Genomic DNA, 13,409 nt, shown 5'->3' with positions numbered 1-13,409 from the left:
GAGATAAGCCTCCAGGAGGTACACCCTCACTGTGTTTCATGTGATGATATGGTGATTTAGGGGATGCAGAACTCCCAGTAAGCCTGCACAACAGCTTTCTTTTAAGATCAAGCAATTACCTCCGCAAAACAAAGTCTCACACTTTTCCCCAAGCCTATAGAAATACACAACATGCTCAGTGTAATCATTCACTAAAAATCAAAGCCATAACACTATACCCTAAAATCTCTACTTTCAAGATCTTTTCCTCCCTTTACCTCAGTTTCTGGCATTTCAGTTTGACTCCCTAAAGAAAGAAGTTATATGTAATCTCAGAGCATTGTCTGTAATGGTTTTTGAACCCTTTAAACAACAAAAAGTTTGACCATTATAGATACTTAAGAAAATATTAAACTACTACAATTTTCACAATACAGGGACAAGGAAGTCCCTTTTTCATACCTCATCCAAAGTCAGGGGTTTCTCATCCGAAAGGCTTTCAGTTACTCATACCTTGTTAGACAGAAGGAAACCTGGAGACACCATAGCAGGAAATTAATAATTTCCTCTGCTTACAGAGTTCCTTATTCACATCTTGTTCCTCTGCTCAGATCAGCCCTAAACACCAGCTAGCAAACTTTTTCACCAAATCCCTCTCACCCTCTAACAATTTCGAGCTGATTGCCACTAGCCTTTCTGTGGTCACACCAGAGTGATTGCAACTCCCAACATGTGCAGAAGCAGGCACAGGTGCTGCTAGACTCAATTACAGTATCAATGAGTAGGTAGGGATTTACTTGCATTTAAAAAAAAAAAAAGAATCAAAATTTAATACCTAAAAGCTTTTCTAGATGATTTTCTAGATGACAGTTTTGTTGCACAATTCTACAGCCTTATCTCACACCCACTGAATTAGGTGGCAAACTACCTTTGCATGCACAAGTAGCTTTACTGAGCCATAAAACACTGTAAGAGGAAGTAATTTGGTTTACAATTTCTCTAACGAGAATATTTGGACTGTGAAATGTGGTCTTCATGGTAAATAAAATGTTTCACTGCACATTTTAAAATATGTATTATTTAATATACTGGTCTTTCTATTTTCCTTCTACAAATAGCGTTGTCATTGAGCAACACCCACAAGCACTGGGGTGGGTTTGCTAAGGCAAAGCACTGCATGAGGCTCTCAGTTGCCATACAGTGACACAGATTTCAAATGGCAGACACCTGCATTTTCCAACAGAGTAGCTGGCACAGATTTGGGGCTATCATTTCATATATAAATATAGACAGTTGGTGTAAAAGGCAGGTGTCTATATTTGAGTTAATCAGCTTATGCTTTCTTAGAGCAGAGAGAGAAACAAGCCACAGCACAGGGCAATTTATCTGACCTGCCTTAGATACTACTCCTGAACTAAGATGAATCATAACATAAATGAACACGTTTCTTTCCATGAACTGTAAAAAGACCTAGAGATGTCTAAATTGGATAAGAATACCTAATTTTTAAAGGTCTAATATTAAGTAAAATGAATCCTGACTGCTGTGCCTGTATTATATTAAAAACACACCACACTGCTCCTGCAAGGGCATTATAAATGTGGTAAACTTCCAATAGGAAGGTAAAAAAGAAAAGAAAATCAGATTGAATGGAAGGGCACTCTAAAATTGACCCAAAGCGCTTGAAGTGAGTAACGATTTTCCAGCACAAAATAGATAATTATGGCCATCCCACTGAAAGTGCAATTTGAAAGGAAGTAGGAAAAAAGTGCCTTTTTTTTTTTTAACTATCTAAGGTTTATGCCCTTTATAAAATTGGCTGGGCAAAGAAAGAGTGAAGATTATGTCTAGTCCTCTGAGCAGATCAATGCTCCCTGGTAAGGAAGTGCAAGAGTTGCTTTGTGCAGGCATGTACATGCACATGAAACGAATGCAAAGCAAGAATAAGGTATTACAGATTCAAACAGCCAGATTCTATACCCCCTGTGCAGAGGCTTAAGTGAATCCATAAGGAAAAAGCCAGAAGTGATTTAGGTCAGACTAAAGCCATCATTAATACAGGATCCCCATATTAGTTCTACCTTTAAGAAAAAATGTGTGCATCTATGCAAGAAGATATTATGCCCAGGCAAGCTATGCCCTTGGTAATCCTCAGGATAATTTCAGGGTTATCTAGATGGGGAAAGCAAACATCAAAAGATTCAGCACTTCTACTGAGAAGGGAGCCTGCTCCAATTTTTTTTTTTTATGGTTTAGGAAATAGCCTGGAAATTTTACAAGCACGGGTGTTTTTTTTCACAAGATGGAGAAAATCCCATATTTGATTTATTTTTACACATCACCACTGTTAAGAAAATGTATTTCATGAATGAAAGGACTTGAAATTACATATGAAAGAAACTGAGGAAAGGCATGGTCATGTTTCTGTTCTCTGTATATGTCCAATTCTACAACTGATAAGAGAATTTCACTCACCATGAATGAGCTCTACAAGTTTGTGGGATATGTGTAGGCCTGATTTACAAATGCTAACAATTACAACATTTAACTTAAGAAAAAAATTTCAAAGTCTTCCATTTAGAACTCTGAGTTCACGCCATTTCATTTCAATAAACAAAATTAACTTTGAGATAGAAAAGGCAGCAAATCACAGTAAGTTTTTTTTTTTGTTTATTCACATTCTCCTCTAATATATATTTTTATTTAATGTGGTAAAAGGCAAAATTAATACTCTGTGCCAAGTTTCAGACAAGTATGAAATTTCAAGGCTTATTATGTTATTAAGCTTGTGAAATAAGGATATTTCTATATTTATAAAAGAAGCGCTGACACAACCTGAACTCTGAGCATTGGTAATGCCACCACAAGAGCATGGTTCACATGCAGTGTGAACAGCCCAGATTACCCTATCCTAACAAAATGAAAGATTTAAAACAGAGGAAATAATTTCAAAGAGTCACATTTCTAGTGCTGTCATGTTTGCAGTCACATTTGGGTTTAAAAGATGGGAAAATGTGAATCTATTTATATATTCTCAAATTACACCCACAAAACAAGATCCCAGAGAAATTCTCAGAAACAGAGTTTGCAAGAATACAACAGAAGTGTGTAGGTAGGTGTATGTGCCTGGATGGATTATGTATGTAATCAACATGTAAAGCTCTATAAAACTGAAAATAATAAATCGTTGTGAATGGGTCAGGGTGGAAAGTGCATTTTACATGGATTATCTGCCCTAGTTCCTGTTCTTATTTTTGGAAAGCAATCAGCTCTTCGTGAGAACTCAGCACCACGCTGAGCCACCCTGGGGCTTTTCATGGCCCAGCCCTTCACTTTGCATTATCATCTGTTAGCAGCCACATCCTGTGCAGACTGATTCATTACAGCCAAGAAAGCCTGCGAGAACAGGAGACCCTCTGAATCCTGAGGTCTGAAATCACTCTAACATACTTCTCTCACTATACTATATAAAATAAAGCTATCTTTTCAAAGGCATCTCCAGTCATTCTTGTAAATATTCCAAATAAAAGCTTATTGTAAGACGATAGATGTGTTTTTAAATTTGAGATCTGTGCAAATCACCTTTACTTGAAAACTCTTACATGCCAGATTTGGAAGACTATATATTCATCCCAATTTAATTTAAACATAAACATATAATTTTGAGTACTTTTGCTTAATAGCTATGATCAAATGCAAACAAAAATCAGGTGATCATAAACCGATCCAGTTTATGAATATTCACTGATGAATATTCACTGATGCATATCAAATAAGTTATTATTTTCAAATATGGTAACTTTTTTTTTTCTGTGAAGCTGAAGCACATACAGTAAGAGATAATAGAGTACATTGGAATTGTATTTTTAAACTCTCAAATTATTTTTGAAACAGTATGATTTTCTGATGCATAACTATTGAACACAAACATGCTGCAAGTCGATCAAAAAATCTGAATTAGTATTATAGTCTTTCTATTACTTTCAATTTCACTGTATTACTATAATATCTTAATAGCTCCCAGCACTTTGAAGAATGAATTTAAATGTAAGAGCAACTATGAGATTCTTGTTTTACACACAGATGAAGAGACTTCAACGATAAAATGACCAACACTCAGTGGCTGGGCTGGATGTACCAATCTTCCAGTTTCCAGCATTAACTCTGGTACTTAAGCACTAATTTACATTTTGATGTACTTGCTTTAAAGTTGCAGTGTAGAGCTGGGTGTTTGTACAGAATTTTTTCAGTCTCCTATCACAATTACAATGGCAATAGCAGGACATAAGCAAATATTTTATATAAGCAAGTTTTATGACAAGTGGCAGAAACACAGTTTGCTGGTATCAGTGCCACCACAGACACAGCGAGGGATGTGTATCGATGTGACAATAGGAGAGCTGTCAGAAAGCATCAGCATGGGCTCAGTCCACGAGTCCCATTTGTCTCCAGTGTAACATGACTGGTTACAGCTAAATTACAGTGACTTAAACATACAAGTCAATTTCCTAAGCTAATTAAAATGAGGGAGGCTAATCTTTCTAAGGTTAGCAAAATTGAGCTCCTATACAAAATATAGGATAACCAAGAAAAATGGAATATGTGTATATATATATATATGATTAAAATAGAAATTCAATGCCTGGAGTTCAAGGGAAACAGTGTTATTAACAATCCGTAGATTGCCATTTTACTGTATCACTTATAACAGCAATCAAATAGGAAGAAACTATGTTTGCAGAGACATTTGATATATTATGCTTCAAAAAGAATCAAGGTTCTATGAGAAACTAAACTGACCCACAGAAACACCTCAAGTAGATAGCTAAAAACATACATCGTGGATATATAAATTCAGAATTACCACAGAGATCTTACACATCACCCATAAATGGTTGAAAACATCTTAGAGATCATCGTGCAACTGGTGTCAAGAGAACAGCAGCAGCCCACGGCTTCAACACATACAATAATTATAAAACCAGTGTAGTTCAGCTGGTATTAGAAACAAGACATTTTTAGAAAATTTCTCTCTTCTAGATCACCTTTGTCCATGTTAAGCCTGCTTTACAAGAAGACTGGTTTTAGCTAACCAAATCGCTGAAGCAAAGGTGAACACTCTTTCCTGACCTTCTTCATTCACAAACTCATCCTTATGACACCCAACTCGATGTTCCAATATCAAAACAACCTGTTAAAGCTTTTAGGGCAAGTGACACTGAAATAGGAAAGGGATGAAAATGTTATGTTCCAAAGGAAATTATCCTAAATTATAGTTCACAGAGTGTTAACAGAAGATAAGCAGTTATAGGGTTGGTGGTACCTCTGGACTACGTGTAGTTAGCGTCTGAGGTATCAGGCTTCACACCTTTATCTTGCTTGACCTAAATTCTACCATTCTTTTATTTTTAGAAAGGACCTTGAAACACAGCAGCTTGAGAGCCAGCCAGGAGCCCTCAGCACATTTTACAAGACTCAACACCCCTGCTAACCTTCTCTTTTGTCAATGGACTCGGAGATTAATGCAGCGATTAGGTGGCTTTCTTAAATGAGGTATTGTTTATTTCAGCAATAGGAAAACTGCAGTGCATAAAATAATAAAGATTTTGAACCAATTAAGCAGTCTAAAAGCACATCTGTTTCCCTAGGGCTCAATGTGTCTTGAAAAGCTAGGAAAAAAAACAAGTTTCAAATCTTTCCCTCCACATACCCCACAGTCAACAACCGTACTTGACCTTCTCCTTCCTAACTATTCTGTCATCTTTAGCTCTTAATTCTTGTGGAGCAGCTGTGTAAATATAGCTGGAACTAAGAAACCATAATCTTCAAAGCCCAGGGATTATTATCTCTTACTTTCCTGAGCCCTTTGCAAGCAGGTATTTAGCCTAGAAGTACTGTCTAGCCTCCCTGCCTAGTTTTTCTCCTTAGATTTTGTGGTTGCCTTTGAATAAAATCAGTGACTACTCGGCCCTGCAGTGAGCAGGCAGGCTGCAGGCAGCATCACCCACCCACTGGTCCCTCGGTTCACTCCCAGCCAGCACCAACAGAACAGGACACCCGTAGGGAGAAAACAAAAGTCCCTCATTTGCTGTGCAGGATGTTTTTCAGTTAGGTCTTCAAAACTGCATTTTTGCTTCTTTACAGCTAGCGTAAGGATACTGACCAATGCTTTAACGAAGGGCAAGGTACCAGCTGTGTAGTGGCCCTTTAGTTTGTTCTCAGATAGGCAGGATGGCTGTGGGAGCCCCACATGACAACCCCCGGCATCACCCTGCTGCGAAGCCAGGCTGTGCATTTCCCTTCAGTTTATTCACACAGCTCTGCAGTCTCATACTGCTCCTAAAAATAATCACAGCCTGCAGAGCAGCATGAGGGGCAGGCCTCCACATACCTATGTCAGTCAGGATTAAAAAAAATAAAAATTTTTAAAAAATGCTTTCCTCAGACTAAACAAACATCTCTCTACACATCTCTCCCAGCAGCAACAAGGGTTGTTTTGGCTTGGGGACACGAATCTATCAGAGCAGGCTGTAAACTGTGACCCTCTCAAAAGATGAATCACCCACTAGTAAAGTGAAAACACCGATCCTAAAAGCACTGATTCATGCCTAGATTTCTTTCTCATAATAAGTTTGCAGCATTATGAGCAAACATTTGCTAGCCTTCATGCACTGCAATGTGACAGCTGACTCAAGACCGCGTGTCGGGGCCGGTGCCCTATATATAGTTAGTGGATGAGATTGCCTACGTTGTCTACATTCTGCCTTACCAAGTCCTTTGTATTATCAATGCAGTACCTAAATCCTCTTCCTCTGTCAAGAATGACACTCAGCTCTCAACAAAGTTTCAGCCAGACACTAATTAACACCCTGCTATTTGTAAACAAATTATCCAAGATGCAGATAACCCCACCAAGAAGGCAGAACTGCCTTCACTCAGACCTGCAGGGGTCTGACTGCTTTCAGCTCCTCATTGGGCTGAGTCCCGGGTAATGAACTCCTGCAGGACCAAAGTGCTGTGTAGAGTGACAGAAGCACCCAAGTCAGGCTGGGAACCACAGAATGGCTGCAAGTATTGCTTTCCACAAAAAGGATCAATTGTGTCTCAATAAAACATGAAAATTTGAAGTGAGAAAGGTTTCACCTGTCATCTGGTTGAAAACACTTTTTTTTTTTCAAATGTCAGTGCACATTCAGTGCAACACAAAAGTGATGTTAGAATCTGAAAGAGTCTCACCATCCTACAGTATCTTTCTTAGTTGAAGCAGTCCTAAGCTAACACACAGCTATGCAGCTAGAAAACAGAGACGAGACCCTGAAGCCTGGTTAACTCTAAATGACTGCATATGCATAAACAGCCACACCAACTTCTGTAAGCTAAAACAACAGTGATAAGGTTACGAGACTTTGTGGTTTGTTCAATAGTGCTGCACCGATTTAAATGCAATTCCTTACTGCCTTAAAGTAGAAGCAGCTAAAGATATTTACCTAGAATCTTGAAGAACAGAGCATCACATGTAGCCCTTTTAGCAAACAGTATTTTAAATTTTTACAATGTGTAACTCCAGCATTGTAACAAAATTACATCTGTTTATTCAGCTCCTCTGAAGATTTTCCTACACATACCAGTATTTAGGCCAGAACTGACAATTCATCATACAGAAGAAAGTGACCCCAGGTTGGCAGGGCTATGCCAGCAGAAACTCAATGAGTTACAATACTGAATGCTCTGCTGCAATCACTGTTTTGTTTATAGTTGAAGCCTTTGCCACAGTAACACAAAACCCAGTTTCAGAGGTACAGCTACACTGTACTCAGAACAGTTACTGTAAAATTCCAGCAAAACAGTTCTAGTACAGATAAAGGTATAGCCTGAAAGTAAAACTCACCCCCCAAAGTCTTCTACTTCTAAGTCAGTATTAACAATCATAACATTTTAGAAACCCTACCCTCCACCTTCTCTTTTTCCTCCAGAGTGCTAGAGTGCAGATCAATCACATCTTTGTAATTAAAATCATTCATTGCTGGTTTTATGTGTAGAAGAGTTTAGGGAGACTGCCATCAGATGAAACACTAGCATGTTTAATATGCAGTACAAAATACAGTTTGTTTGGGTTTTTTTCAAGCAGTATGACTTTTCAACTATTCCCAATAGAAGCCTAATGAATACTGAAAATGAAGGAATTAGTATTTGGTATCACAGTTTACTGGGTATAAAGAGCTAGCCTGTCATTTCATCTAGTAGTACAATGCATCTGATAGGAAGGAAAATATTACCCAGATTATACTAATTACATGCCAAATTCACGGGCTCAGCATCACTCATATAGCTTTTTCCTCCAGACTAGTAGTAACCCACATTTTGATGTGCCAGCAGTTACATAAACAGAAATGAAAATATCAGGGTTTTGAGACACAGGATTGGATATTCTTGTTTAAAGTTAGCCATTTTCATTTGCAGGCTAAACAAAGTTCATCTTGTCTCTATTTTGTTCCTGAAACTAATTAGAAGCTTCCCATCTGGACACACGCCACTCACTGCTGTAAAATTCAAGGAGGCTTAAGTACACGTGAATCCCTCAGACAGCTTCAGATACACGAGCCTAAAGACACTAAATCAAGAACCACCTGTGAGTACATGTGATATATGCCCAACAGCACCTATTAAACATTGCACATAACAAAACAGGTTCAGCTATATAAGAGACTTTTCAAATTATGCAAGATCTATCACTTCAGAAAGGAGTCACTGCAGCTAGTATTTATTCTGTGAATATACAGACATGCCATTGATCTTAAGTTTTCAATTGCATACCTTCAATTTCTAACACCGTGACATTTATGAACCTCACCACATTTATATGACTTTGGTTTTCAATAAAAATACTGATTCTAATAACAGCAGAACTATGTGCACAGAGGTCAATAAGAATGTACCACTGCAGTACAAGAAGTCAGACACCTTCTCTCTGCAGGCTTGTTTTGAATTGTTTATTGAGGTTTAAGAAGTCATCCACATTTCTATAAATATAGACATTACTTGAGTAAGTGACTTACAATGTCACCAGTGCAGGTACATATATAACCACCATACAAAAGCTCCACTGGAAGCTACTTCAGTTTATTCAAAAAGGACCAAGATGTCATTAAAAAAACAAACAGCTGTCACTTTCAGTTATTGAAGACACTAAAGTGCATTTTTGGTTACCTCCTGGTAAAACAGCTGCTGGATAAAAAGTTTGATTTCTTTTTTTTTAACATAGCTAAATTACATCGATTGACGTTCAGATTTGTAGCTGTCATCCTCCTGATACATGGCAGCACGTAAGAAAAATGCATTACTTTGCTGGTCGAGAGGAGGAACTAGATTTTGCTATTTTTTTTTTACTTTTTCTTTAATCTGGTATTTCCAACAAAAGTTTAAAGATAATCTAACATTCTGATGAATTTTTACAGCACCACTAAAGTTAGTCTTAAAAATCCAGGCTCTGCTTTAGCCCTTTCAATTGCTAACCAAGTATCTAGAGAGTCACTTGAAGCTCTGTACCAGTAAGAAAAACTACCCTCCCTTTTCCGTCAAGCACTATCCTGCCCAGTTAACACTGTTTGCACACTCTGTAAACAAGAACAGCTTAAAGCATAATTAAAGCAGAACACAGGCCCATCTTGAAAATCTTCTTCCCCCTTTCCCTCCCCCCCACCCCCGCCCCCGGTAGTGTCTAATGTTCGAGTGTATAAAGCATTATTACATTCCTAACCACAAAATACTGTAAGAGTCACAATAAAAAAAGCATACGTTGAAAGTGACGCAGCAATACCACTTTAATAAAATGGGGTATTTTGGGGAGATACAAGATGTGGTCTGCTAATTTTACCTCCATCTTTACTTTTTTATATTGCCAGGAAGCCACCAGTAGAGCAAAGAATGCCGCACTGGTTAGAACCACGGCAGCCAAAACTGTTCTCTATAGCTTCTTTACTGCAATTCGTTGACTTTTACTTTCATACTAGGAGGACATAATACTCACCATTCAGAAATAACTTACTAATTTTGAGTTAACAGTTTAAACCTGATTAGCACTGTATAATGATGAATGGCTACTTCTAAAAAATAAAAACCTTACATACCAAAAACATGCTATATGTTGGGAAACCACTTTTTCATGCTCCAGTGTGTTGTTTACATTTTTTACTTGTCAAAGTCTTTCTTTTATGAGTTGAAGAATCCACAGCACTTAAAATTTCAAGTATTTGAACTGAACATGATTCTATTTCAAAAAGTGCCAAATTAAAAAAAACCAAACATGTGGCCAAGCTTTCATGGAAATCCCCAAACAAGGTAAAAAAACAGCCTCAACGGAATTATGGGTTACTAGCTTCATACATGTTTTTAAAGCTGTATAATGTTCACCTAAGCACTCCACTTACGAGCATCAGAAGTTTAAAAATACAAACACCTTCAACGCAAACTGCTTGCAGAGGGCACCCTCAAACGTATGAGTACAACACTAAGCAGAAAACCCTCGTTTTATTTGGCTATTTAGACATCCATTTCCTGATAGCATTACATCATCTATTAGGGCTTCTGAAATAATACAGAGCCATAAAACTCAGAAGAGACTAGTTAAAAAAAAAAAAAAAGTTCCACAACTGCACACCCTTCCTTCACACAGCAAGGTTGTGCAACTGATTGTTTAACGTAACTAAGTTTAACGGCATCCAAACAGGCAGGCCTGGGTTTGGAAGCTGTCTTAAGTCAAATTTTGACCATGTAACTACTCTAAAACAGAAAGGTCAAAATAGAACTCATCTCTTCTTTTTCTGCTGCCTCAACATTTTCCTTCGCTTAATTATCATATCATATAGTTTCTCCAGTCCCTCTTTGAGTCCGTCTCCAATGATTGCACAGGTAGGTTGCAAATGCCAGGGTGTTGAAGAACTCAGCTCACTCATTGCCAACATCTTCTCGATTTCAGAAAGGGAGAGAGAGTTCCTCAAGTCCTGCTTGTTAGCAATGATAAGGACAGGCACTCCTTGATTCTCAGATATCCTAGTAATCTTATGAAGTTCTGTTTTGGCCTCCTCCATCCTCTCAACGTCGACGGAGTCCACCACAAACACGATGCCATCGGTGCACCTTGTGTACGACTTCCACAGCGGCCTCAGCTTCTCCTGGCCGCCCACATCCCAGAAGTGGAAAGTGACCGTCTTCGAGTTGCCCAGCGTCACTTTGATTTTCTCAGTATTAAATCCTTTAGTGGGGACAGTGTTGACGAACTCATTGAACTGCAGTCTGTAGAGCACTGTCGTCTTCCCAGCGCAGTCCAGCCCCAGGATGACAATGTGAAAGCTCTGAAAGGAAGGCAGGCTGGAGAGGATCGGCGTCTGGTCGGAGAGTCCATTCCCCATTGCCAGCAGGGAAGGTGACAGCAGGCTGCCACCAACAGAGGCGGCTCCCGCGGCTGCGCTCGGATCCTGACAACGACACGAACGTCGTTAGACCCCGCTCCGCCTGCGCCGCACGGCCGCACCGCGCCGGCCACAGCGCCGCCGCCCTGACTGCGGGCGCGGCTGCGGGAAGCAGCGCAACGCGGAACGGCTCACGTCCCTCCCGCCCGGCCCAGCCCGGCCCGGCCCGGCACCCCCGCCCGGGCAGCCCCCCCACCCCGCTCGTACCGCTGGTGCCTCAGCGCCGGGAGGCGCGCGCTGCCCGCGCCCCCATGCCCGCGCGCCGCTCCACTGCACGCGCCGCCGCCTGTGCTTGTGCTCGTGCTGCTGCCGCTGCTGATGCCGCCCGCGCGACTCTCCCCTGCATCTGGCGGCGCGGGCGCCACCCAGCGCGCGGCTAGCCCCGTGCGCCCCGCCCCGCGGGCTCCCATTGGTCCTGCCGAGCTCCGGGGCGGGGAGGAAGGCGCACTCCGCCTCGCCCATTGGCTGGCGGCGCCGGCCACTGATCGTACAGCCCGGGTTGTACCGCCCGCAGCCCGACTACCCGAGGCCAAGCGCGGCCGGGGAAGGGGACCGCTCCCCACCCACGCCCTACTTTGAGCGGCCCCGCTCACTCCCTCTGCCCTCCCGCGGGGTGGAGCCGCTGCCACACACGAGTCCCTCGGGGAATGCCGCGGCGGCCGCGCCCTCCGCCCACGGCAGCCCCTCACCCCCCGCGGCGGGCGGTGGCGCCCCGCCTCTCCACCCGAAGCGCGTGCGCTCATTAGCTGTGGGTGCTGTCACTCCGACTCTCTCCCACCAGCCCAGGAGGCGGCCCGGCGGCGTTCCGCCTCTCCGCCCGGAGCGCGTGCGCTCATTGGCTGTTGGAGCTGTCACTCCGCCTTGCCCCGCCTGCCCGAGGGCGGCTCGGCGGCGCCTCCCCGCGCACCTGCAGCACGGCTGGGGCCGGCCGCGCCCTGCGCCGCTGAGGCACCGTGCGGTGTGCTGTCGGCGCGGTGCTCTGCAGTTTTTGCTTCAATATTAGTGCCCCAGGGCCCGAGGTCCGGCTCTGTGCGCTCACTGCGCGTACTGTGCCTGCCTTTCGCCTGTCCCCGCGAAACGGGAGACACAGACGGGAGGAGCCGGGAATAACGGAATGGATGAGGCGGTCCTGATGGACGCCTGGCACACAGAGATGGCAGCAGTGCTCGGGTCGGCGTGAACACTCACAGCACCTAGCTTATTTACGAGGAAGGTTTCCCATAGCACAGGAATGTGTTAAGTAATTCTTCGTTTTAATATTGCAGCCTGATTTGAGCAGTGAAGCCTTTCCCAGAACTAATGACTAATGTCTGATAACACATTTACTGTTTTCAGGGCATACAGGTTTTAGAGGAGGCCTGGGGAGTACTTTGTGTCAGCTACTTTTGCTATCTTACCATCGTTCTGTTCCTTCCCACAGCTTTTTTCCCTTAGTGCCTTTGCCACTGTAGTTTTTATACAGCTGTGGCAATGTAGATGGTTACTCCTGCTTCTGTTGCATGTACACCAGCTCAGTGTAAAATAGCACCAAGAAGGATCAGACACACTGGCTTCAGAGCAGAGCATACTACAGAAGTCTTCATCTTTAGATAAAAATTTAATCAATCAATCTTTTTGATAAAAGCATATGTTTAACTGCTAACTAATACTAGTGTGCTAATCTACTCTACCAATCCAAGTTTCTGTACTTTGTACTGCAATCATAGAATAGTTTGGGTTGGAAGGGGCTTTCAAGATCATCTAGTTCAACCCCCCCTGCTGTGGGCAGGGACACCTTCCACTAGACCAGGTGGCTCAGAGCGCTATCCAACCTGCCCTTGAACACTTCCAGGGATGGGACACCCACGGCTTCTCTGGGCAACCATCCAAATCTGACCAGCTGAGCTCCAGCAAAAAAAGAAAAAGTGGCATTTTCAATACTAGTCTTGCTTTTTTTCTAGAAGAATTTAAGATGTCTTGATG

General features: G+C 41.9%; 2 protein-coding genes across 2 annotated transcripts; one reads left to right on the top strand and one right to left on the bottom strand.

Annotated features, from left to right (window-relative positions):
• Positions 1-8,958: 8,958 nt before the first annotated feature.
• Positions 8,959-11,714, bottom strand: ARL4A (ADP ribosylation factor like GTPase 4A). The gene is made up of 2 exons (XM_027684705.1): positions 11,655-11,714; positions 8,959-11,453 (listed from the first exon to the last, which is right to left on the bottom strand). Exon 2 carries the CDS (start codon positions 11,385-11,387, stop codon positions 10,785-10,787), a length of 603 nt encoding a protein of 200 aa, XP_027540506.1. The 5' UTR covers positions 11,388-11,453; positions 11,655-11,714; the 3' UTR covers positions 8,959-10,784.
• On the top strand, positions 11,699-13,196 carry LOC113968244 (wiskott-Aldrich syndrome protein homolog 1-like). The gene is made up of 3 exons (XM_027684627.1): positions 11,699-11,735; positions 11,828-12,051; positions 12,084-13,196. Exons 1-3 carry the CDS (start codon positions 11,699-11,701, stop codon positions 12,555-12,557), a joined length of 735 nt encoding a protein of 244 aa, XP_027540428.1. The 3' UTR covers positions 12,558-13,196.
• The last annotated feature ends 213 nt before the right edge of the window (positions 13,197-13,409 follow it).

This window comes from Neopelma chrysocephalum, unplaced genomic scaffold (genome assembly GCF_003984885.1).
Source record: "Neopelma chrysocephalum unplaced genomic scaffold, ASM398488v2 Primary Assembly neopelma1_67, whole genome shotgun sequence".
NCBI classification, from domain to species: domain Eukaryota; kingdom Metazoa; phylum Chordata; class Aves; order Passeriformes; family Pipridae; genus Neopelma; species Neopelma chrysocephalum.
The sequence above is the reverse complement of the archived record's forward strand: the minus strand, read 5'-3'. Positions and strand labels throughout refer to the sequence as shown.